General features: G+C 49.1%; 1 protein-coding gene across 1 annotated transcript in view; it reads right to left on the bottom strand.

The window, feature by feature from the left end:
- The window catches only part of LOC144162659 (cell adhesion molecule Dscam1-like), an 809,120-nt gene that overhangs the window by 107,602 nt on the left and 674,784 nt on the right, over positions 1-26,734 (bottom strand). The window contains exons 9-11 of the mRNA XM_077693289.1: positions 17,872-18,153; positions 10,541-10,660; positions 1,483-1,656 (exon numbers count right to left, since the gene is read on the bottom strand). Of these exons, the coding sequence (XP_077549415.1) occupies positions 1,483-1,656; positions 10,541-10,660; positions 17,872-18,153 (576 nt within the window). The remainder of the gene's footprint in view (positions 1-1,482; positions 1,657-10,540; positions 10,661-17,871; positions 18,154-26,734) is intronic.

Here is a 26,734-nt window from a genome sequence, read left to right as displayed (position 1 = left end):
ACTAGATTTAGCTTTGGTGTACACTGTACTTGTCTGTTGACGAACAAGACTTCGGACAGGGAGGTTTTCCCGCAGTTGACATGAGCTTGCGGCTGTGCACGCTTTACAGGGAAAGGCCTGCCAACGTCAACTCGAAGGCAGCCTTGCTCCGAACGGCCTCTTGGGCAGCGAATGGCAAAGGAAAGGCGAAACGCTTAATGACATGACGTCAACCGGGGAGTAGATGCTAGGGGGAAGCTAATGTGTGACTGCTTTTACGCACACAGACGCCGTGCAGTAAGAGTTCAGATACGCACAAAACGACTGTAACAAGAGTCAGCGAGGTAATGTCGTGTAGCAACGAGGTGTTGTACCCCGTGGCGGTGCTCTCCTCTCTTTCCGAGGAGGGTGGAGAACGCTGATTGGTGGAGAACAACTCTGGGGCCAACATGATTCGGCCTACGCTGCCGCTTCCGGGTTGAATAGATATGCCAGAAAAAAAAAATCCACCGATAAAGGTCACGGCTTAGCTTTGAGGCGGACTTGAAAACCGGGATGGGTGCAAGGCAGGCGTATACGCAGGCTGCGGCACGGTGTCGTCTTCGCGGCGATCAACATCAAGTGTTTTGTAAGACGCCCCGCGACAGCTAACCAGAGCGAATTAACGAAAAATTAGAACTAAAGTAGACAAAACAGTCACTGCACCCATAGCTAAATTTTGTTTCTAAGAAACACAACTAAAGTATATTCCCACTTGTTTCTTGAAAAAAAGAGAAAGAATACTCCGCAAACCCCTTCGAGGTGTTTCTATGTGTGTCTGTTTTTCAAAGCACATCTTAAAGCTTGGCATACTCTGACAGTCCGAAGAAGGATACACCATTAGAGGCCGTTTAAAAAGGTGCAGTTGTCTGTTATTACCATACTATGGAAAGTGCTGTTCGCATATTGAGTCGGCACTCTCTTTTAACTTGCACATAGGAGAACATTGTGCGCGTAAACCATGCACCAAGGAACTACCTCTCTGGCTTTCTTTGTGATAATATCCTCCCCATCGCATTAAAAACAAGTGCACTCTGGAGTATATAGAGCTTTGATGAAGTGAAACCGTCACTTGTAACCTTCGTGTTTCGTCACTCCAACTGTGAGCCCTTGCAGTCATATCTCTGTTTGTTGTTCGTACGGGGATAGGCGTAAAGACGGGGGGATTGCTTTCACCAGCGTGGATGCGCGAATGTGCCCGCTTAACATCGTGCCTGTTAATTAAGACCCCGCAAAAAACAGATCGTTCAAATTCGTGAAAAAAATTGTGAGTCCAGCCTATAATTACCTGAGACAGTGGCTACCAGTGTTTGCAATCTTTCGCTGCTTGTTTTGCAGTTACGCCTCGGGTTATAAGAAAATTAAAGCGTGGCGCCAGCACCGACGACAGGACGGCTTTTCTTCCGGCAACGAGCCTGTTTAGGGCCCGTAGTCGGCCTTCACTAAAGATCAGAGCGCACTCACTGTTGACGGTGAGCGTGACGGTGGTGCTGATGGCGGGGCCGACGCCGTTGGAGGCCTCGCACAGGTAACGGCCCCTGTCCTCGCTCAGCACCGATACGATGGTCAGCGAGCCGTTCTCGAGCACGTGGATGTGCGGGCTGCTCACGATGCTGTGGAACTCGCGCAGCTCGCCGCCTGCAAATAGCAAAAGACCGACCAAGGATGTCACCTTTGCCCGGCGCTATCGGAATTCAAAATTCAAACTTAAGTGCGCAAGATTCAAACTTAAGTGCTAAAGATTCGGGAAATTTAGAGGCCGCGGTTGACCGTATGGTAAATTTGCGAACGAATAGGGCCACGAAATTATACAGTTTTACAGTAAGTTAAACGCGTTATTTTTGAGCAATATTTTAGTGCCGTCAGTGTCTTTTGTTTTGACATGTTGTGTAGGTACGATTGGCCACTTTTCCAAAGTAAGTTAATATCGTTTCTCCAGTGCGCGCTTTGTAGGATATGCTTTTGTACTCACTTCTGCTCAGAGCCTTCTGTGAATGCTATATAACAATGAAATAAATAAATAAATAAATAAATAAATAAATAAATAAATAAATAAATAAATAAATATATATATATATATATATATATATATATATATATATATATATATATATATATATATATATATATATATATATATATATATATATATATATATATACACATGCATGTTGAGTAGAAACACAGAGAAGCGCCGCGGTCCGCTCTTTGCACACTTGCGAAAAACAATAAGGTGCCGCGGAGGCGACAAGCACCGTGCGTCTGTGTAGGCGAGCACTTTAATTAGTGCTACGCTTCGAAAGTGACCAATGTATTGAAGTGTGTGCTTCAGTAGTTCAGCCGTGGTACGTCCGTTTTACCACAAGTTCACCGCATGTCACCGAGGCCGCCTCTCTTTTGCACGATACCCTGTCTGCCAAATCGCCCAACTAGCGAGAAAACGGAGTTCACGTATGAATGCCTCAAAACGAGGAGTGCAAGGTTGGCCGCGCTGTTTGAGATGCGTTTATATCCAGTGGCGAGGTGCAGCGTCACAAGCCGTAGAGGGTTGGTGAAAAAAGCAATTAAAATTAGCACGATGTGCTAATTTAAATTGCCTTATGGAATTTTTAAAGTTATAACCTTAAAAATTCCATCCTCATCCCTACCAACGCTTATCAAGCCCATTAAGAGCCATCTGTGATTGCGACTTGAACAAAAACTCCTAGCCAGGTGCCATTAGATCGCATTACGCAAACTACGGTGAGAACTGGCTCTTTGGTTGCAAAATACTGCCATTTTTAGCTCCACCGTTCGGCGTTTGTCGGTCTCCGTCACAATTGCTGAATCTTTACGCAGCAGGGCACTCCAGCTAGGCCACCCGTGGAAGGCGTTGATTGGCCGCGCCGAACGCGGCTTCCACGCTGCGATAAACAGTGGAGTAACGGCATATTGGTATGGTCACCCTTTCGGAAACCACGGGCAATAGGCTCGATTTAATTTTGCGGACTCCATTGTCTTTAACGCATTTGAATAGGCCGCCCAAATTCATGCGGAGATGTTCAAGTTGCCTGCCTTAGTAAATTATATCGCGCGCTTTGCGCGATATAAATCGAAAGCGCGGATTCTGTGTCACTGACAGGTCACAGACAGCACACTAGTGAGAGGCAAGAAAGAATGACACGCTGCGTATAGGAACAAGGTAATGAGCCTTAGTGACATGATTGTACCTCTGCAGGTTAGATTTTTTTTTTTGAGGTTCGATTGAAGGAGCTCTTGCTAAGTCCAGACGTGCTCTCACGGTCTACCACTGCGCTCCACAGCGGCACCAACACCGAAAACCTTCATTTTGAAACTGCATCGTGGTTTCGAAGCTCTGGAGCTAAAGGTATACGGAAAACAGTTTCTGCCTATAGTTGATCAGTCGGATTTTGTCGCCCGTCTCATTAGAAGGGAAAGCCAATGTCAGCAACGAGGCTGTGACGGCAGGAATGGGCCGGTAGCAGGTGCACGGTTTTATAACGAAAAAGTCATTGCAGCCGTAGGAAGAGAATCTGGAAAAACGGTAGCCTTTTTTAGAGATCAAAGGACGCCGTTGCAACATCTGTCACGCTCACGCGGATGAATGATCTAATTTAAGTTGAACGCGGATGGGAATTCTGATTGAGTCGAGTTTTGCTGAAACAAAAGCCACGTGGGCAGTGCATATATATTGTGGGCACTGTACAACGTGACTGGCGCAGTGGCCGCCATGCTGCTTGCATGCACGACGGGGCGATTCCTGGGCTACAGTGTGCTAGAAGATGTCGTGCGGGGGGACGAACCAATGGAGAACGCGGGTCCTCCTTGCGATGAAAAGACTGTATAGAGCGCCGGCGTTCCCCGGAGAACTCCTGTTGCAGCCAGCGCCACCTAAAAGTTTTTCACCCAGACTCAACAATTATTTAAGGTGTTTTGTAAAACTTTGTGCCATAAACTGGAGAAATAAGAATATTTAAGGCAATAAACATGGATGAATATGGCTTGAAGCCAACTGGTAAGCAGCTGCTCCAGCGGCGCTGGCGCTGCTTACAACAGGAGCTCCCCAGCAGACAAGCCCCGAACGACTCACCTCTCTTCTAGTGCATCATACCCGGGCGCACATCAAATAACTTTTAATGATAAAAGCTAACTAGGTGCTTTCCACATAACCGCGTCATCATGCACACGTCATCACGCGCACACACTTGCGCGCGTGAATGCGTGCGTGCGTACGCCTATATAAAAGCCAAATTTTAATTCTAACTACGGGTCGCGCGCAATTACACTGACTTTTCGCGCTTGTTCAGGTTCGGGAAGTGACGAGAAGAGTACACTCTACGAAGTCCCCGTAGGGCGTCATCACTACAATGCTCCAGAATAACCAACTGAAGTGGCCTGGTGTGCAAATTCGGCGAATAACGTGGCCGAGCATGCAGTTTGAGGGAGAAATGGCGTCCGCGCTAGGACATTGTGCAATGCAAAAGGCCTTGCACGCCTTGGTTGTTGTCTCTGCGCGCATGCATTTTTTTAGCCAAATCATATGTTGGTCTTCGTCATTCTCCGAATTCGCACACTAAGCCACTTCGATTGGTCATTCTGAAACATTGTAGGGAAGACGCCCTTCGGGGACATCTTAGCCCTCATTCCCACAGCCGTTTTTCACCCCGTCACGTCACCGTCAAGTCACCGTACGTCTTCCGTCATGGGCGCCGTTTTTCGGCCGATTTCTCGCCGAAAACGGTGCGACGGTGACGGGAGGCCGAGCTCTACGTTTCCGTCACGTCAACGTGACGGGACCATGCCCCGCGCTGAACCAGCTAATCAGAAAAAGAAATTTTTACGGCTAAATTTAGCGAAAAGTGAGCCCAAACCATTTTCTTTACTTTTCAGATTAAAAACGCTCAATTCTAGGCTAAACTGATCACTAAGCAGACGACCCTGTAATCTGACGGAGAGCTCCAATACGAACGCTACTCGTTTACGTCTCCGTCGCGGTTTCTTGACGTGACGGTGCCGTGACGGGGAAGGTGACGGCTGTGTGAATGAGGGCTTAGAGTGTACTTGTGAATGCGATCACGGCGTTTGTATTCACGCTATTTGGAGGAGCTTTCCGGGTGCCGCCATCTATCACAGGACTCTCGGAAGCCCGTGTTGAAACAACTGAGGCGACCTGCGAACTAAGATTTGTATCTGTGTTCGAGAAAGCGCGTGTCTTGAATAAAGCCCCCCCCCCCCCCCCTTCCCCCCAAACACAAACAACGGACACGCTTAGCGATGCGGCAAGCCGCGGGCTCCGACCCCGGCCCTCGGGGTTTCGCTCTTCGATTCCCCCTCGAGCGCCGCAGGGGATTGGCCTGGCCGCCGGGCTCGCTACAAAGGGGGATGCCGCGTCGACGGCCTACGCGGTGCTCGCAGCTGTCGAAAGCGTGACCGGCATCTCGGATCCGGCCGCCGCCAATGCGCGTTTATTGATGGAAAAAGTATGGGCGGTGAATTATCTGCTCCGCCGTATAGACCGCTCGTTAGCCCTCTCTGTTCCCCTCACAGTCCGAGCCGTAGGAACGAAGACGTGAGCGCGGCTCAGTTCGAGGCGCCGATAAAGGCTTAATTAAAACGAGGCCGTAATGCTGCTCGCTACGCCCTTTTCGGCGATCACTTGGGACACAATAACGTACCGGAGAAGACGCTTGGGGGCCGCTGTAATTACACGAAATCAATTAAGACGCAAAACGAACGGCGGAGAACGAGGGAACGGCCGGAAAGTGGGTGGCCTACTGGGATGGCTCTCTATTCGACAGCATCCTCTCCCTTTTCTCTTTTTTTCGGGGCTCGGGTAAAGGGAAAGAAGGAACTGACACTCTGGGAAAGAGCATTTCAGAACAGCTGGAGCACTCGCATAAAACAAAGCCGGCCGAAAACAAGGGCCCTCACCTCAAATGAGAGGGAAAACGAGAGGGGCAGGCTGATGAAAAAACAATGGAAGAAAAGTTGGAAAAAGGTAAAAACGCGCGCGTAAAATTAGGAGGGAGATTGTCTCCCGCAATTAATAATTCACGAGTGTCGCGGGGGCCTCGGCTCATTAGCGTGATAAAAGTGGTCGAGTCACGCCATGCACGCTCGTGTACTTGGCACGGCAGCGGCCGGCGAGCAATTGAGGCCGCGCGCAGGTTTCGCAATCGCGACCGCACTGCGCGAGGGCCGCGGGGAAGCGAGCGTCCTCCCCGGCGCAGCGCACACGTCCGGCTTCCGAGCAACTTCATGGTTACGTTTCCGTAATCATTTCATGTTGACATGTACGACAGCTTTACAAGCAGCATTGGAAATGTCATCGTCCAATTACGGTTTTAGCGCCGCAGTTACGGGGGCTATTTAGAGTGCGCTGAGTTCTCGTGCACGCGGATGCTTCCGTTTACAGAAGGCTGCCATGGCCAGGAATCGAACTCGCGACCTTGGGTGCAGCAGCTCAACGCCTCAGTTATTGAGAAAACGCGATGGGTGGGAGCTTGAACTTTAGCGACCCCATCAGAATGTCGATGCTACCTGAAAATTTTCCGATCAAGAATGTCGTAGATGGTCCTATAGTGTCTTTCACTTAGGTATTGCGCGAGGCTAAAAGCGAGCTGATTGTGGGCGTCGTGGGTTTTCTTGCTCGGGATCTACTTCAATGCAATAATGTGCACGCGTCGTGGGCCACAGGGATGTTGTCCTGGCGGTACGGTTGGCCAGTCAAGAAACAATCATTCCTCATATCAAATTCCAGCACTAAGGGATATATTTAGTACGGTATACCTACGTACCTCAGAACTAATGTACACCACCTCACTGCAGCAAGAGAGCAGGCAACTTTTTACGTAGGCAGTACCTGCGGGGATTCAATTGCTTCCTCACGGCAGGCGAACTACGGAAGGCAGTGCACGTCCCGGCGCTGACTTTTGCCAATGCTGTCGTCTGACTGACGTCCCCAGCGTAAGAGTGACTGGAACGCGGCCTGTGCGCAGTGGCGCACCTGGCCGCTGACTGCCGTGCTCGCGTAGCCAACCAGGCCATCCAGGGGGTGCTGGGTTCGCCTATATACGTCTGAGGCACGAGGGGCGAAGAGCAAGCTGGAATATGACGGCAGGCTGCGCTTAAGGAAGCCACACCGTCGGGCACGGCGGGTGTTCTGTGTGCGCCAGAAATGCACAGCGTGACCTGGACCAATCGAATGCCACACCCGTGAGATAAGTTCTGTTTCTTCTTCGTTGACCCTTCACGCAGGTGGGCCAGGCTGGTTGTGACTCGGGCATGGCAGCAAGAACAAAACAGCCGGAGAAAAACGATGCAGGATAAGACACGTGTAGCGACGATGCCAACAGGACAGAAAAGTTGAAAGATTCTACACAGTGCGGGCAACAACGTCCTCTACGAGGGGCGGGTCGGGTAGCTGCGGATACCTTGACATCTGTCAATTAAGTTTGACTCATCTTTATTCACTTGAAACCTCAATTCACTCAGGCATCCACTCAATTTAACCCTTTCTAACTCGCATAGATTCCCGTTATTTTCCGCGTCGTCGCAATTATCTTTTGTTCTTGTTATTTCACTTTCTTTTCTCTTAATTTTACAATATTAGTCCCAAATGGCTCTTTCATCCTCCTCAGTTCGCAGTGCAATCCTCTCTTTCCAAATGTTCCCCTGGTTCGCTCTAGCTGCCTTTCATTCCCTAGAGGCGTCCAGGGGCTTTTTTATACGACGCCTAATGACTGCCGGTTCTAGCTCAAGGGCTGTGAAGGTCGACGGAATGAACAGACAAACTTTCACTTTATCTCATAGTTATAGTAATCACATTGATCAATTTCATCACATAATAAAGTTATTAGTATAACAATGATGTGCTCAGGCAGCTCTTTTCCTTCTATGCGAGATACACAACATCCTCGCGCGCAACCGTCCGCTCACTCTCCCTTCAGTGCGCTCATTGACCTCAAAGCATGGACAATTGAACGACAAAATCTACTCCAGGAAATTCAACAGTCGCCGCCGTCGACCAGCTACCAACACCGGCGCACAAACTCACCGCCCTAATCGTGCGATTACTCGTAGCAGTTTGACATAATGATGACGCGGCGTTTTATTCCGAGCGCAGACGCACGACAGGAACCATGACGCGGCAGCGGTGCGCGCTGAGCAGCGCCCGCTCTGCGTGCGTTGTTGCGGAATTGTGGAAGAAGTGGAAGACGACTGCGTACTATCATTGCGATCAGGGGATAGAGGAGAAAGAAGCTAATAAACCTCGGTCTGGCTGAGCCATTTGCCTCGCGTCTGCGTCCCGTTCCATAACATTTCTGGTGCCGTGAAACCCGGGAACGACGGACCAGCGGACTTCACAGCGCAGCGCCTTCAAGGTAGTGCGTGGCCTCAGGTACGTCGGATCTTCTCATTCGGAGGCCTCACCTTTGAACGGTGCCTGCCATGGCTGCGTGCTGGACGCAGACCCCCCGCCTAGAACCCGAAGATGAGCCCCACCCATCGGACAATCCCGACCATTGCTTCGCTGCGCTCCCTGGTTCTGATGACTGGCAGGTCGTAGAAAGACTTCGAATTTCGCGGGCCATCCTCCGGGCGGACATAACTGAATTAGCCAGTACAACTGTTCGTGCCTTGCAATCGTCAACACCGAATATCAGTATGCTTATGGATTTGTGCAGTGAGGTAGAACAAAAACAGGATCAACTTCGAAAGCTCGACGGGCAGATACAGAACCTTCTGGACTTTGACAGCTTCGTAAAGGACTTAGAAGAGGCCGACGAATACTCATACACGGTCAGTCGCGCTAAGGTTTCGTTAAAGGAACGAATTTCTCTGGCAACTTTGAGGACGTCGTTCACCCCGACTAAGACTTTTTCTCTACCTCAACACACGCAGGGGCCTTTCAGAGGGGGCACCTCCCTGAAAAAGGACACGGCCAATACAGCACTCCCCTTCGCAACAAGGGCTGCTTTCGAAACCGCGAGTTCGTCGTTTTTAGTGGAAGAGAGGACGGAGCAGCACAGCGTCCCTACATTTGCAACGTCGTCGGTGAACCAGGCGGCGGGACGCAGCCGCAATACCGAGTTCGACGAAGCAGCCGGCGCCGTGCCATTCCGCCCAAGTGAGGAAAATACCATCCCAGACTCGCATGCTCTCGGGGTCAAGCCCAAAAGGCCATCGCGCACGCGCAAAACTCAGATGAAGTCAACGGATGACAGGTGTCCCTCGTGCAACGAGAAGACATTCACCCGTGTGCCAGCGTTACGAAACGAGTGGCTCGGCAGTAAGCCGCTGAAGAAGCGAATTCAAGCACCTGAAAGACAAGCGTCCGCTCGACCGCCTGAAAACAGAAAACGAAGATCCATTGCGGCGATACAGATGCAAGTGGTTAAAACTCAGCCAGTACGCAGAAAGGAACGTCGAAGGCGAACAGGAAAAGAAAAGGGCACCACTGACCAGAAGGTTCAGGCTGCATTGCGAACACGATTTGTCCATGCTAACTCGAGGACTAACTTTACTGCATCATTTATAATACAGCCCGACCCAAGCAAAACTTGGGGCCCCGCCCTATCCAAGAAAATCTCCAGAAGAAGGCATCGAGCCTCGAAGCATCGATGGAGGGTTAAGCAGGCGCAAACTGCCACCTGTCGTCTTCAAAGGAATGACATTGGACTAATCTACGGCAAGCCTAGACTAATCTGCTCTGCACTTCCCCACCACTAGCGCCACCGTCGGGGGTGGGAGTATGTTGCGGAATTGTGGAAGAAGTGGAAGACGACTGCGTACTATCATTGCGATCAGGGGATAGAGGAGAAAGAAGCTAATAAACCTCGGTCTGGCTGAGCCATTTGCCTCGCGTCTGCGTCCCGTTCCATAACATGCGTCTCACGAGCGGTGTCCGCAACAGCGCTCCCGGCGGCCAAAGCAGCCTTTGTAAGAGCGCCGGCCAAAAACGCCGACAAAGACAAGCTGATCATGTCAGGGTGGCCGCGCACGCGTAGATGCACGCTATCTCGAACCCGGTGTCGCATGGGTGTCGCCGACAGGCGTCGTCCGTGCAGCGCGTGGCACGCCGCTCGAGTGTTATAGACAACGGTGTTGCGGTCTATACAAGGTTACCATCGTATCTGTGACTCGGTGACCTACAGGTAAGGCAATTCCCATGAGACAACGGCTTTTTATCGTGATAGGCGTTAGAGCGGCTGGTGCGTTGTGCATTAGCGCAAATGTTCATCGCAGGAATTTCGCTCATGCGCTGCAGGCACAACTGGAGGAAGAAATAACCTTGACAGGAGAGAGGCGCGCTATCAACTGAGTGGATAGCTAGTTTATAGAGCGCCTCTTTCCTGCCCTTATTCTTTCCTCGAGCTGTGCCAGCAGGGTATGGACAAAATTTCCGCGATTAAGTGCCAACTAGCCTGCGTAGGCACTTTAATTCAGTGCAAATATTCACATTCATCTCACAACGCAAGATACGCAGCGACAGACGGCACGTGCGTGAAAGAGCACGTACCGACAGCGTACTTCCACCGCACCACAGGGTGTGGCTCGCCCTCGGCCTGGCAGTCGAAGGTCACCGAAGAGCCCACCACGGTCGACAGGTCCGTCGGCCGGATCGTCCAGCGGGGAAGCGCTGCGAGAGGCAAGGGGGCGACAGAGTATTGCACCGGCGGCAACGCGTTTTCCTGGCTGCCACGCTGCCGCCGCCCACTGTTCTTCTGCACAAAGGAGAAGAGGGGATAAAATGACCGCACTAATTTGCTTCGCACTGAAATTAAGAGGCAACCTGAGGGCCTTGCACTGTAACCCTGGCGTCAGCTGCATGTTCGCCCCACACGCGGGTTTCGCGCCAAGTGGTGGCATTCGAGGCCGTCGCACCCGCCTGTGTTCGGCCTTCCACTATACGTTCGCCCTTTCCTCACTAGGGAAAAGAAGCTCTGCTTTGCGGGAAATGATATGTACGGGAATGCCCAACTCCCATCCCTCCAGGCTCACGTGTGCGCCTCCCCTGCACACGGTGCAAGAAGGGCTCCTCCAGACAAAACAGTGTCGGCGTATGGGCTTAATTACCCTTGTTTTTTGCAGCCAGGTTCCCTTAGCGGATGAAATAAGACAATATCAAAGGTACTGTAATGACGCTTTCACTGTGCCAACGATGAATAGCCGATTCAACCAGTCGTTAACCGGCTAAGTTTGCAAGCCCCGCAATGTCACTATAACGTTAGACCATTAAGAAAACTAGAACCATTTTTAGGAACCATGATATTCCGAAACAGCAAGGAGTGGTCTTAGTACTTTGCAAAGGGCGGAGTAATTTTGTGTCAGTGTCTGTTAAAAGTTACTTCCCTCAGAGTCCCGCCTGACGGCTTCCAGGCTTCTGGAACATGGTAGAACCATGTAATAGCCATCTCGGAACCTTCTAGGGAGTTTCAAATTGCGCACAAAACAATCTCTAATCTTCAATAAAAGCTGTGAAGGAAGCCTTTGTGTAACACTTTGAGAAATCAGCAATGTTTGATGAGCCGGAAAGATGCCCGGGAAGTTTAACATTCCAAATCTTTAAGTCGACTTTAGAAAACACTAGCTTGAGCCTGGTCGGTACATGAACCAAAGACGAAAAGCCTTGGCCAGAGTCGCGTGTGTAGGTGAGCGAGTTTTCTAGCTTGCTTTTAATGCCTCAAGCAGTACTTGGCCAGCCTTAAACCATTTTGCTTGGTTCGGAACATTTTAGAATACGAAATATTCAGCCGACCCTCAATATCAAATAATTTACAATCGACTCAATCAGCAAGCATAACTTTAGTCTCGCCTGGCTTATTTATGTAAATATTTTGTAATTCGTTCTGAACAAATTCCGTTTTATGTTACCTATTTTTTCCTTTGCCTTGTAGAGCCGGCTCAGTATGCAAAATGCAAAACGGTGATTCGAGAATAAAGTTTATTCTCTCTCTCTCTCTCTCTCTCTCTCTCTCTCTCTCTCTCTCTCTCTCTCTCTCTCTCTCTCTCTCTCTTTCTCGAGCAAGCAGATGTTAATGAGTGTTTACATGTCTGTTTTCTTTCGTCCTGTAAGCGTAAAAGTCGTCGTATGCAAAAACTTAGCAGCCCAATTGCTTCCACGCTGTCCCAGGGCTTGCTTGAGTTGCAAAGGCCACTAGAGTGAGGGTACCTGTGCGGTGCAACCTAGAAGTAAAAGCTTCTCCAGCTCCCGCCCCCATGAGCGCGCAGGGCAGGCTGCTCCATTTCGTTTTTAATTAAATACGCCCAAAATACGCGGTGATTTCGTTGCATCAGACATGATTACCGAGCGGAGCATATTTGAACCGGGGTGTTCGGCGCTGACGTCGCGTGGCTACACCGCGCAACGTTTTATCAAAATGTTTACTGCAAAAAGTGCGTTAGGTTCAGGAAGGGAGAAAATTTTCATATAAAATGGTTGCAAAGGACGGTGGGCTGAAAATTGTTGAGAGGAAAAATAATTGCGGGTGACCTTTGGAGATTAAGCCCATGAATACAAGCGGCGCTGCCCTTTTACTCGTCCTTCATATGTTCAAGACTTGGTTCGCTTTAAAAATGCCTTTTTACCTTTTCGTTTGTTATTGTTTTTTTCTCCCTCACGTACTTCGCGAACGATGGCGGAAGACGTGTCTCGGTATCACTGATCGTCTTACTTAATGCGCTTCAGCTGATTACGTGCTTTTTTTTCCTTACTTCAACTTGTCGCAAAGCATTTTACATGTCGGTTCCCAACGTTCGGTACTGATTCACGCCACTGAGGATGATCCGTTGCGGCCATAACCGATGGCTGATTGATTACGAGGTTCAACGCGCCCAATCCACACCTGGGCTATGAGGCGCGCCGTAGTGGAGGGCTCCGGATCGATTTCGACCAGCTAGGAATATTTAACGTGCGCCGAAATCTCGAACACACGGGCGTTTTCGCTTGTTGCCTCCATCAGGAAGCAGCCACCGCGGCCGGGATTCGCACCCGCGTCCTTGGGCTCGGCAGCTCAGCGCCACCGTGGCGGGTGGCCATAGCCGATGGTATTGAGATGGTACATTCGACGTCACTTGTTCTACGCCCGACATTGTTGACCTCTGGTGGATCTGACAGCCACTCTCTAGAGGAATTCGCATTGGTGTCGGGTTACTGCCACCCAGTGAATTTCAGAATTCGAATTACAGGCGTTTTTAAGCTACATATGTTCATGCAAGTCATAAACGCCAAGCGCCGTATAACCATACAAGACAAGTGGTGGTGATCCTGGCGTGCATTAATTCTGTCGATCTGAAAAGGTTTACACTATTTTGCTTATGCACGTGCGGCGAACCGCACGATCGGACGCGTATCCTGTAGTGGATGCTGGCTTGTAATTTTAAGGCCATTGATCCGATGTGAGTGTGTGGATCCCTGCTGCTTTATTTTAACTGGTGTTAATCACAATGCGAGTGAGAATAGTGCAATTAACCGTCCGGCATGCGCCTGGTGCCGCCGGGCGAGCTCCCGCCGCCGCCGACGTTCACTGAGTAAACAGCCTTACCGACGTCGCAAGACGCGCCCCTTTCGCGCACTGCATGCATGTGAGGGCTGCGGCTGTCGCCTAATCTTCTTCTCATTAACTCCATGGGGAAAGCTTCAAGGTGGCACCGGACAATCACGCCGACGAGGTCACTGTAGAGTCGGGATAGTGAAAAGGAAACGCTGTCGTGCTGAAAACTGCGCTATAAACGTTGCTGCAACACAAGTGAGCACTCACGCATCGACAGCCAATCTTATACAAGATAACCTCACCGCGCCCCTTCGGTTTTTTTTTAGCAGAAAACGCATAATAGCTAATGCAGGCTCCAGCAAAAAGGTGTCGCAGGGATATCGCAGTGCGGTCGAAAGTAGTGTATTCAAAAAATAACAAATCAAACAAGCAGGGGTTCTTTTTTGTCAGTACAGTGCGTGTTCAGCGACCCTATGGTTTGCGAGGCCCTTCAGCCTCATCTAGGCGTTTTTCGCGCACTCGGAAGGCCCTTCGGCTACACAAAAGAGAAAGATCAGCAAGAAGAAGAAGAAAAAAAAAATCCCAGCAATACGAGCCCCCGGGCCTCAGTAGAGGATTTTTTTTCCCTGCCAGTCGTCGAACTGGAGATGGTGGCAATGCAAGAAAGAAGAATGTCCAAACACTTCGCGCTCCACTTGGAGATGAAACTTGAGAGCGTTTGCGTAAAGCCGAGTCGACAGCTTGCGTTCGCTTTCGAAGACAGGGAAGCGCTGAAGCTCTCGCTCGGCTTGACGAGGATGACAGAGGAGCGTCGCTGTGGGTTTGACTTGTCGACGCGACAACAACAGAGCGGTTGTTCAGCGACCAAGCGTTTCCGGTTGTGACGCGCGCGCTGCCTAGGCAAATAGCGAAAACAAGTACGAGATGGAGGGAAGAAAAGGACGGCCCAGCGCAGCTACGCAGTGATGCGTTAAATGTTTGATGTCGTCGTTGTAGCGCCATACTGAAATACTTGTATTTATTTCGACTTATCCATGCATGCGCGTTGTCTTGTTGTGCCACGAGGTGTGTTTTTTTTAAATTTGGGGGGCGTTTCGTAACTGCGATATTCCCCCCCCCCCAATTTCCGACTAAAGAATGGCGCGAAATAAAATGCGTGCTGCTGCACCTGTTAACATTCCTCACCTGGTGACTCACCTGTTAACACTCCTATAAGACTTCCTACTTCAAGACCCGCGGGCTTAAAAACCATCGTGCATGGATGCGAAACGTTTTACAGATGCCTACAAACGTTCACAACGGCTCAGTTCGCTTATTTGGGAAATATGTGACTTCTGTACTGAAAGCTTTCTTTCCTCCATGATTGAAATAAATACAGAAAACTCTCACTTGCTTGACAGCTAGCGCCATCTAGTGGAAACTAGATAAACTAAAAAAATGTTTTTCTTATGTTTCTGAAGAACCATACTAGGCTATTAGGAACATGTCTATGCAAACCTTTCGTATTGGTACACGATGCTTTTTAAACCCGTGGGTCATAAAGTGGTAAGTCCCATAGGAATGTAATCAGGTTAGTCCCCCTGTCTCGTACTGCATTTGAAGGGGTCATGTTATTCAAAAGATTTCGTGTTTTATAGTGCCCCCAGCGCTTGTACGGCAGCAAATACGGCAGTACTGAGAAATTACTCAATTTAGGTTAAAATTTTGATTATCCCGCCAAATCACGTGTTTTCGTGACGTCAGCAATGAAGTCATAAGTGCACGTATTCAAACGAACTTCCACTGCGTCATTTGGCTTTGCAGCCTTGCTTGCCGTCAGTCCTACCAGATGGCGCTACCATACTCAGCCACGTAAGGTCCCTAAAATTACTCCACAGACCGTTGTCCGGCGTTGCTTTGTTTTTGGCAGTATCTGCATCTGGCTTGTTTTCGTTACGGTAGAAAGTAATCGTTTCGTAAAACATGGGGTATGCTCGACAAACAGGGTCACGTAAGACAACGTGGCTTACCCCAATCGGCCAATGTCGTGTAAGACCACTCCAAAGCGGCGGGCTGCTGTGCAGCTAAAACAAGCATTGTGCGCCCAGTACCAACAGCAGTGCGCATCGGTACTTCTATGCTTACGTGTACTTTCGTAAGTTATCATTGTTTACCGCGCCATTCTTACTGCTGTAAAATGATTTTGCATTACATTTAAGCGCAAATAGCTCGTTCGGAAAGCTTATAAACCCTGCCTACTTTGCGTTTGCTCTTGCCGGCTTCAGCGACTCGCACAGCTGGGCATATATGACATCATAGGTTCTGTTGCGGGACATGAGCTAATGGGTTGCATGACGATTCCCTTTTTCCCTAATTATCTAGCTCATGTAAGCGAAGTCTGCGTTAAAAGTGGCGTCAGTATTATTCTTACGAGGCAATCTTTCGAATGAACCAAACTTGTGTCGTGCCTGCGTGGCCTCTTTAAAGCTGCACTTACGAACAACGTGACAAACAAAGTGACCAGCAGGAGCGAAGCGGACACAGAGTTCGTGGAAGTGCACGAAGGACATCAGCCATATGTGACGCCTTGCACAGAGTATGCCTCCCAGCCAAATGGAATTTGGTGCTGCACTCGTGAAGGGCTTTTGCGCACATGTGTTGTGTCGGAGTTTATGTGACCGTGATGGAGGGGAACATACGGGATGCAATCTACGTGCGTTATCTCGCCGGGCCGCATTATGTTACCGGTGCCACTCGGACTGCTCATTTCCTTCTGAAAAGGACTCTCACATTTAGCGGTCCGTATGATGCGATGAGGAAGAGAAACCGAGTGTGATTGGCAGATGGTGCGTGGCCTCAGCGCACGCGACCGAAGCACTCCCTCCCTGTATATCATCGTCGCTGTTGTCGTACCGTGCGCGAACCGCTTCCCAGCTTTCCATTGAGTACGCTGCGGCTAGATTCTCAGCACACCTTTTTGGGTACTCACTATGATCACGAGGAAGTCCAGTGCGCATGAACTCTACCATACGCAACATCGATTTGTAACAGCAAAGCTGTTTAGGCGGACGCAAATCCGTCCGTCGTACCAAATAACCCCGAAGCCTCAACAAAACAATGTGGTTAGGGAGGTCTCGGAAATCTAACCCGGTACCTTTACGCCGTGAAACCAGCAACCTAAGCACCGGGCCACCCTAAAGGCCCGAGGGGTGCGGGTTAGAAGCGGCGGGAAACAATAACACGTGCAGCCAATTGGAAAGAACAAAAAGCGCTTCCCAGGGTAGGAATCGAACCTGGGTCCCTCGCGTTACGAAATCGGCGCCTATCCGATTAGGCTATCATCGCATTCAGGGCGCAGATCATTTCCTTTGGGTTCGTACGCCTCCAATACGGCGCGCCTCATAACCTGTGTAGTTTCGCCGCTTTAAACCCCATAATCAATCAACATATTCCTGCTATTTTTTGCCACCCCTGTATTGTTTCCTATTTGGTCATGTTTCTTCCTCTTGTAGCGCCCCCACTCCTGCTGGGGCCATTCTTGGCCTGCAGTATTTTTTAAATAAATTGATACATTTGTACGAACTCAATGCAAGGCACACAATCGCTACACCGCGCATTGAGCCCAAAGAGATATTATTTGGTATTGCCCAAGGAAGTGTCTTAAGATCGATTTTATTTAATGTTGATGCCAATGATGTGTTTATTGATAAGCAAGCAGAATTTCCTACACACGGAAGACAATAGCTTATTGTTACATGCAGGTTTACGTGCTCTCTCTTGATAATAATATCCAGTTGTGGTGTCTATAAATTACGTTTCTGTTTTGTGCCGCGCTGCAGCTGGTGGCGCCTTGCGAGCTTTTAACAGCGGCGCTGTTGTAGGTCCAGCTTTTTGGTCCGTCGGTGGAAGGTAGTGAGTCACGCAGGGGTAGGATCAGGTCCCCGGACCCGCCGGCGGCCTCGCAGAAACCGGTTCCCAGACCCACCGATAGAGGGCGCAGCGGTCTCGCAGGGGCGGGTTCCTTGCCCTCCCGCTAGGAGTGGGAGAGGGCATCCCGCCGCCGACGTTTAGGGGCCGATTCCTATGGGCGAACTGTAGGCGAACCGAATTCACGTGGCGGAGGCGCCGCCGTTCTCGGGCGAGCGCCCGTTGACGTTCGAGCCGCCAGAAGAGATACACAGCTATTCTGTTTCGGCAGATTTCACACTGGGTGGAACAGGGTACATTTTTTTTCTCTAGTTTTCTGCAACCGGCACCACTAAGTTTCCTCGCGGAGCGATTCGTATTGTTTTATTTTTCGGTTGGCTTCAGCCTGTCAGTGCTTTGCAGGAAGGGGCTTCTTTTAATTGACTGCTGTCCCCGAAGGCGACGTGCGTACCTCGTACGAACATGTGTGCCGTGTGGTTGGTGGCCGCGGCCGCGTTGGCCGCCGTGCACGTGTAGTCCCCCGAGTGGTGTCGGGCCACCTTGTCGATGATGAGGTTGGAGACGAAGTCGCTGATGGGCACCACCTGCACGTCGGGCCCCAGGTCCGGCCGGCCGTCCTTGAGCCAGCCCATGGTCACCGGCGGGTCACCGTCCAGCAGCGTGCACGTGGCCGAGCTGCGCATGCCCTCCTGCAGCCGCTCGGGGAACGCGAACGGGCTGATCACCGGCGCCGCTGCGTGGAATGCACAACGTTAGCGCCCGCACTAGTGCGCCCGCCTCCTTTATGCTCGCGTTCAGGCAGCGCGAGGGCAGAAAGAACACGAAAGAACTCGTTGCCAGCTCTCCCAGCGCACGACTGGCATGGCGAGGCAAGTACGCGGCTCCCATGAAACCCTACTGCCAACGATAAAAAGGCAATGATCGAGGAATAACTTTACTCTATAATTTTAAAAAATCATAGATTAAGTAGCTCCCGACTTTTCTGCGACGGCCAAAGATGTCTGGTTTACTGATAAATAAATCATTAAAGCTAGCATTTCTCTCTCCAGTTTCCGTCCCATCTTTTCTCGACGTTGAGGACAGGTCGCAAAGTGCCCGGAGCAAGCTGGGGAGCTGCATTTAATTATTTCGATCGTCGCCGTCTTCCTGGTTGCCTGTTTCATTCACTTTCACTTTCTTCGCAAAGGACGCAAGCTAATCAGGAAGAGGGTTTTTTTTTGTTTGATGCCATATTGGTACGGTGGTGCAATGCGGGCGAAGTTGGTTTCTAACGTCTTCCCCTCCCCTCCCCTCCGTATGCCGCTCTTGCAAGGAGACGCTGCCGCCTAGGACCAGTATAGCAAATGCACGCGCGATTCGCTAAACGCAGAGCCGGCCGTCTAGTTTATAGCCCATTTCGCTAACAACCACTGATTTTGGCACTGGCTATTGCGCAGTTATGTGTCAGTGACAAGTACACGCGGTAGGCTCTGGCGTTCATCCGCATGCATGCACCTTTTGATTGCTCTTGTATGCAAGATGAAACATGCCAACGATATCGACATTGAAGCAAAGCTTACACCGCCTGGGCCGAGGCATCCTGTTTGCTAGCTGAGGTTTGGGTCCTTAAAAAAGGCCCACGGTGAGTAAAAGTTGCGCATGCATTTATTTTGCATTACTTGTCTTCGCCGCTTCAGTGTTTGTTTCAGAAAAAAATAAACGCTTAGGCAAGCTCTACAAAACCCGCGCTAGATCTTTGAAGATTAGTGATGCCACAAATCGTAGTGCGGGAAAATGAATGAAGTGGGTGATTTATACTTGCTGTGAAGTTTATGGCATTTTCTGCCTTGTTAAAAAACCGCTAGTTACGTAAGTGGCGCATTAAGATTCCTAGCACCGTAATCGACCGACTCAGTTGGGCAAGAAGCATATGAAAACTGCTGGGTATACAAACGCATAGCCGGTGCAAAGGCGCATAGCCGGTATTTCGGCCAGCCCATCTATGGTGACGATAGCCACGTTTCTATCACACGTGGGCACAAAGTACGTTTCTATCACACGCGGACACAAGTACGCGCGAACCATCTGTTGTAGGTAACCGCGTCAAAGAAACGATGGTATTCTTGTGTTCTTAACAGCGCGATAGCATTACTGGGCTCCTTCAGCGATCTTGAGTGTGCACTAGGCGCCCGTGGCTGTCTTGGCCCTCAGGCGTGCTCGTGAGGTGTCTGCGAAACGACGTCATCACCGCCAGCCGGAAACGATTGGAAACGACCGGATTGGAGAAGAAGTAACTGCCAGGCTATGCCAGCACTCTCCATGAAGAGGATACTGCGCCTGCGTGCTGACGCACGTCTTGCACTTAGTGACGTTCTCGGACCAAGGAACTTTGCTGTTGTCTTTTCTCCGCCAATGCGGCTGGGACAAAATCCTGATCCTGTGAATGCTTTACCCCTAATCTAACTCCTGCGCATATTCTAAAAGGACACTGAAGACAAAATACAAGATCACCGGGAACACGACTACACCCCTCTTACGCGCAGCTTTTCTAAAATAAGGCAGCAAATAGCGAAAACGTGAGGGCAGGTGTCGCCCGCCGCCACTGGCCATACACCACGCAACTTATACCGGCAATGGCTAAAATTGAGTGAAACATATTTGGGTGAAACTGGAAGTTTTTGTAGTGTCATGTTTGAACGTCGAAGAGCAAAAGAAAGTTAGAAACAATATGATGGGAGCCCAGCCAATAGATCACGCGGCGATCCCAAACGCCGACAAGATCGTTTTGGTTTCGGTGCAATACCCGGTGAAATACTCGGCCAGATAATTTTGCGACAGTACTGTGGGCATAGCCACTTCTATTATGACCCTCTGCATGCTTTTGCTGGGCTAAAAAAACACGGGAACACTTATTTTGGCTGAAGTGAGGATTTTCAAGTGTACGAAACGTTTGACGTACGGAACGTCTTCTCTGGATGCCGATGGATGGCCCTACTCGTCCACACTTGTGCTGGTACCGCTATGCGAGGAGGCATCGACGCCAACGTCCACGCAACTTAAAAGGGACAATATGCTTTTCTTCAACAGAGCGTCAATACTGATCGCGGATCCCATGGATGAAGAAATATTTTCCCCAGTGGCCCTGCGCAGGAACCGACGTGGGAGTTCGAGAAAGCACGACTTATTTGACCGAAACTCACGAAACCGTTTGGTACGTGGTAGCGTTGTAATCGGTTGCTTCTCTACCGCTATACGTCACCACTGCCTCGCTTGCTTCCGGTTTATTGCGACGGAAACAGCGACTGCATCAGCCGCTGTTTGCGCCATGGAATCGCAGCGAAGAAAAGGAGGAAGGGAAATGCGTTGTTGGATTAGCGATTTCTCCGCAATTAAGTTTGATTGATTGTATGGTTTAACGCGCCGACGCAACGCAGGCGATGAGGCGCGCCGTAGTGGAGGGCTCCGGATTAATTTTGACCACCTGGGGATCTTTAGCGTGCGCCGAAATCTCGTACACACGGGCGTTTTTGCCTTTCGCCTCCATCAGAAAAGCGGCCGCCGCGGCCGGGAATCGAACCCGCGACCTCGTGCTCAGCAGCGCAACGCCTTTCCGCAATTAAGTCATCTTTCGGCACCGAATCAACGCTAAAATGACTATGGGAGGGTCAGACTTTCGTTAGAAACCAATTTCCTTGTTGTATTCAGTGCCCCTTTAAGTCGGTGTTCCTGTGTCTATCAATGTGCTTTGTGTGCGTTTTCTGCTGCTTCTTTATGTGCGCTTTTGTTTTTTCGCGTGTCTCACCTATTGTCGTTCTTTTTATTTCCATATGTAGTAGCAAGCCAAGATCGCTGCTAGGCTGATATCTATTAATAAAACTCTCCCTCCCTCCCTTTTTCCGCGATGGTATGACACAAGGCCCAACGCCACACTTTGAGGTCTGCCATTGTCCACCGGTACCCGCAGCTTGCCGTACAATGAGTTTGACTGGCGATGAGTTGCTTAGAACGTCGTTATGTTTAACGTTCGTCGTTGAGGTTAACGTTAGGACTACCAAACGTTAAGCCTAGAGATAGGCCTAACAGGGGCGATCGGCCAATGCTCTCAGTCATGGCAAGGGCTATGGTGATGAGAGGATACGTGACTGCAGCACGTGCCACGCAAAATTTCGCACTCTAACCGCTGCTTCACCTAGCGGCGCAGCAGTCAGCAACTTGCCTGGACGCTCTGCGCGACGCACCGCCGAGTCGGCGGTGCGCGGCACGCCGCACACTTCCCGCACTGCGCTGCGCCTGATTATGCTTCTACCGGTGCCGAGCTACATGGCTGCCCCCACAATAGCGCCATATCTGTTTGGAAAATTGGCCTGTAATGCTTCCGAACACTTTTGCACCAACATTTTGAGCCACACAAGCGTAGATGTCCTCTGCAATTTTTTTGTGGCTTTTCCTAGAGTACTTTACAAGAAGGGTTGTTGTAGCTGCGGAAGGCTTCGCTATCGAATATCTTAAGCATAGCATAACATAATTAAGAGAAAGGAGGCACGAGGGCTCTGGAGGGGTGGATAGAGGGGTTAAGGTATGCTAGAACACATCAGAAATTCCCCAATTCGTGTAGAAGGTCATTGGTCACATGAAAGTCCACCGAGTATTGCCAAGTTCACATATTGCTTTTTGTAAAGAAGCCGGAGTTAACTGAGCATTGAAAGGTTCACGTTGGGGAAGGGGGAGGGGGTCGGTTAAAACCGTTACGACAGCTTCTATGTTGGCTAAAACGCATTCGACAACCTGTCCAAGAAAAGAAGGATCCGTTCTCACTCGCCGCGGGCGGTCTGCCATATGTTAGGAGTCGCGCTCGACCAGACATGAAATTAGCTCATTTCCAGAGTAAAAGAAATACACAGCACTTTATTTAATTGCAAGTATGTAATTATTAAGTATTCATACCAGAAATTTTGACTGTCGCTGGTTTATTGCTTTGTGTAACTTACATAAATTTATTTACTTCGAATCTGTGTTCGGGTAAAAATCCCAACCTTTTGCAATTTCTTCTGTATTTCTCAGGAATTCATTTCATGTCAATTACTTCTACGTAACTCTTTTTTTCTTTACATTAAAATGAAGGGAAACGGATACATTAAAGTTACGAAAAAAACAGGCCTGTCCCTAAACAGCCCAATATTACAACGCAAAACGAAAGAGGTGCCAACTTAACTAGATTTACTGTACCTTAAATACACAAAAAAATGGGAGTGAAAGTGATAAGGACGCGTGGAAAGGTAATCAAGGCGTTAGTTAGGAAATGTTCTTTATTCTGAACAGATGATGTATCCCGATGGAAACAATGCTGCCCGTCCATCTTTGTCACTATTCCAAAACAAGGAAAGCGTAGAAAGCGAGCTCAAAATTGGTGAATGCGCTTTATCAGGCCGTCAATTTTACACACACTTTTTATTTTTATTCTCTAGTGCAAACTTTGGAGGGTAAACCCTCCATCAATATCCAAGACGGGGAGACGGTGAAGACGGTTTTTGTGTTGCCGGACTTTGAAAAGACGGGCGGCCAACCTTTTTTTTTCTGTTTTTGAGACAGGCTAAATTGTACTTGTTTTGTTTGTGTGTAATTTTTTCTCCCATCTTGTCAATCCGAGCGGTTCTTAAGGGTTCTGAAGTTTGCCGAAACAATGGACTGATTGATTAAATTTCGTGTGCGAACTAAGTTTGAACTGGCGCATATGCTTGTCTGTATGTTCGTACGTACGTACGTATGTATGTACAGCCACGATCAAAAGTTTACGGACCAGGGAAATGCAATTTTAGGTTACTTCTCTTCCGGTAGTAGCCCGACAAACTGCCGTGTGCATGTGAGATGTCGTATAGTTACTGAACTAATGAAAAATACGGCACATAGTCCCCCTGGATGCCGCGCGGCAGAGAAATTACCCGAAATTGCTGCTTTCGTGGTCCCTAAACATTTGATCTTGGGTGTACGTACGTACGTATGTATGTATGCATGTATGTCTGTATGCATGCATGTATGTATGTATGTATGTATGTATGTATGTATGTATGTATGTATGTATGTATGTATGTATGTATGTATGTATGTATGTATGTATGTATGTATGTATGTATGTATGTATGTATGTATTTTTTTCAGAAAAGAAATATATGGGGCGAGGGATTCCGTAAGAACACATAAAGATGCCGTCCTTATTGCCAGTGCTATTCGGCTACTTGTAGGTGCTTTGTAAAGCCGAATAAGGTGACTGTCATTTTTTGTGATACAGTAATAAAGAAATCAAAGTCGAAAAAAGTCGCCGTGATCGGAAGCGGGAATCGATTCCCGCTTCCTATCACGACGGGAATCGACGGGAATCGGGAACCCTCATCGAGACCATTAATTTGATACCCAACACTTCCTAGTGGCATCAATACGAATATTAACTAAATCAATGACTAACCATGACTATCTCGTGATGTAGCCATAACGAATTTTTGTCCTACGTGATTTCCCTCATCGCAACCGTCAATTTGATCCCCCCCCCCACCCTGGTGAGGTCATTTTGAGTTTTAACCCAATTTATGACCCACCATGACTATTTCAGTACTATAATCATGAAGCATTTTTACATTTGTCCCACGTGATTTCCCTCATCTAGAATTTTAATATGATATGCCACACGCCCTAGCGTCATTAATTCGAATTTTAAGCAAATCTATGATTAACCATGCCTAGGTCATAATATAACCATAACGCATTTTTGTCCTACGTGATTTACGCCATCTAAATCTTTAATTTGATTCCAATCCCACGCGCCCTTGCAGAATCATTTTAACCTAATCTATGACTTATGACTATCTGATGACTATATGCAGGAAGTATTTTCTAATTTATCCCGCGTGATTCCCTTGATCGGTACCTTTTATCTGATACCTTAAACGCCCTAGCGGTATCAATTTGAATTTTCACCCAATCTATTACTCACTATGACTATCTCATGATGCGGTCTATTCTATCTAAATGGGCGGCGCCCAGACATTTCAGTTGGCACCTCATTTGAAACAGCGGCGGAGACGGCCATCGCCCCTCCTCCTGCCGGCGCTCACCTCTTCCTTTTTAACCCGAGCATATAATTAACCATTAACATAAGCAGGTGAACAACCAGCAAGCAAGCGCCGCCGTGTGCTTTGTCATCACCTTCTTCCACCTTGTTAGAGGATCCATCACAAGGAAACGGTAAGATAACCCTTTTTTTAGGACCTCACCAGTCAATTACCAGTCAGACGCCCAGCCGCTAAAACGTGGAGGAGAACAGTCACGAAAATTCTACAGGAAACTTCTGAAGATCAGACAACTCCCCAACCGATCACGTGGATCGCGAATGCTGCCGTACCCGTACGTAACCTCAATGCCGAGCCCAAAGCGACGCATGAAACTTAACAGCTAACCGTAGCTGCCTCCTAGCTGACGTGAACATTTGCGCAACAATCACGCAAGTGGAGCAATGCAGGTAACTAACGACATACGAACGCATCTTCGTAATCTTTGCCCTAGGACAATCGTATCTCGCTGAAAACGCAAAATGAACTGCTTGAAAAAAAAAAAATCCCCGCCCTAGCGCAATATACTAATTATGAACTGTATAACAACTACTATCATTAGCATACCACGGCAAAGTTGGACCGGCTCTACTCACTCACAACTTTATTTTAAAGCAGAGCTTTCTACCTCTACCAGCTAACGGTTCTTTCGCGGCGTGCGGGACAATAAACTCCCAACGCGGCGGAGGCGGCGGCGGGATGGAGGGGGGGGGGGGGGGGGTTCATTCACGGCGCACCCTGCAAATGGACAGGCGAATTTACGCGGCGTTCCCCGCGCGGAGGTGCCTGCTTGCCGCCGGGCGCGTCGGCGGTACGGCTTTGTCGTCGGCTTTAGCGACGGTTGTTTTGGGCCACTTTTGGCGCAGCTTCGCGTCCATTGCGCGCTTCTTTCGCACGGTTTGATTAACTTGTTCGACAGCACCTCCTGGGTAACCCAGCCCGGACGGAATTACGTGGTCGTGCGGCAAAGATACGTTAAGGATTGGTTTGAAGGGCGGGAAAACAAAATGTGGAGACCACATACAGACATCTGGCCGCTAGGGAAACGCTACCTTTCGCGCACTGCTTGCCACGAATGGTACTCCGTTTTCTAAATTGATGAATACAAATTCAGTTGTGTTTTAAGCGGTATTACAAGAGGCTTAAGGAGCAACTGATCCTGATAAATAGCGAGTATAAAAATTCCCTCAGCTTTTTCGCAATTCACATACTTATTAAACTAACTAGTTGAAATCGGTACAAATGGGAATCACTAAGCTCACATGCCGAATTGTTTCGGTGTCTACGCTTGTGTCGCGCGGTGGTGTAGCCCCGAGCTATAGTGAACAAGTATTCTAGTTCACCATACCCGAGCTAGCACATGAGGATAGCTCGGTTCCGCTGTCTCCCACTTCGAAAGACGCTCCTCTCCGTTTTCTTTCGGCCGGCGCACGGCCGGGCTACGGCGGCGGCGTCCACCGCTCAAGCCCGGCCGTGGTCGACGCTGCTGCGTTCAGGACACCGCCCCCTCGAATTCTAAGTAACGGCTGGCAGAATCTTTCGTTTCACTTTTTGTAGAGCCACGTGTGTGAATTCAAGTGACGTCGCGTGGGCAATTGTTGGGTGTGTCGTTTAAAGCTTTGATTTCCAACCAGCTTCACAGCTTGGATTGGAGCCAATTTTCTTGGGAATTCCTTCTCACTCATGCTCGAGCAAGTACATTACTAAGCAACTCATCTGCGCTTCCCTAAACTCGAAATCATGGCGAGCGAAAAACTCATAACTCACTCGGGCTCAGAAACCAAAATGGACTCAAAACTCACTATGTATTTAGAACTAAAAATGAGCTCAACTCAAAATGAACTCAGAACTCAAGTGGACTCAAAACTAAAGTGGACTCAAAACCCAAGTGGTCTCAAAACTCACTATGTACTCAGAACTCAGAATGGGCTCAAAACTTAAAATGAATTGAGAGCTCGAATGGACTCAGAACTCAAAATGAACTCAGAACTCAAAATGGACTCAGAACTCACTCGGGATAAGGCGTACTCAAACTAAGTCGGGCTCACTCGGCTCAAACTCACCATGCCACACTAGCTTCGCGCTCTCTCAAACTCACGCAGGAGTTAGTCCAAATGTGTCAGACCGAGTGGACTAAGCCCGCCGACCTCTCTCTCTCTCTCTCTGTATGTATGTATATACATATATATATATATGTGTATATATATAAATATAAATATATAAATATATATATAT

The sequence above is a fragment of the Haemaphysalis longicornis genome, unplaced genomic scaffold (assembly GCF_048455015.1).
Source record: "Haemaphysalis longicornis isolate Haplotype H1 unplaced genomic scaffold, Haemaphysalis longicornis Haplotype H1 scaffold_1, whole genome shotgun sequence".
In the NCBI taxonomy this organism is placed as follows: Eukaryota; Metazoa; Arthropoda; class Arachnida; order Ixodida; family Ixodidae; genus Haemaphysalis; species Haemaphysalis longicornis.
The sequence above is the reverse complement of the archived record's forward strand: the minus strand, read 5'-3'. Positions and strand labels throughout refer to the sequence as shown.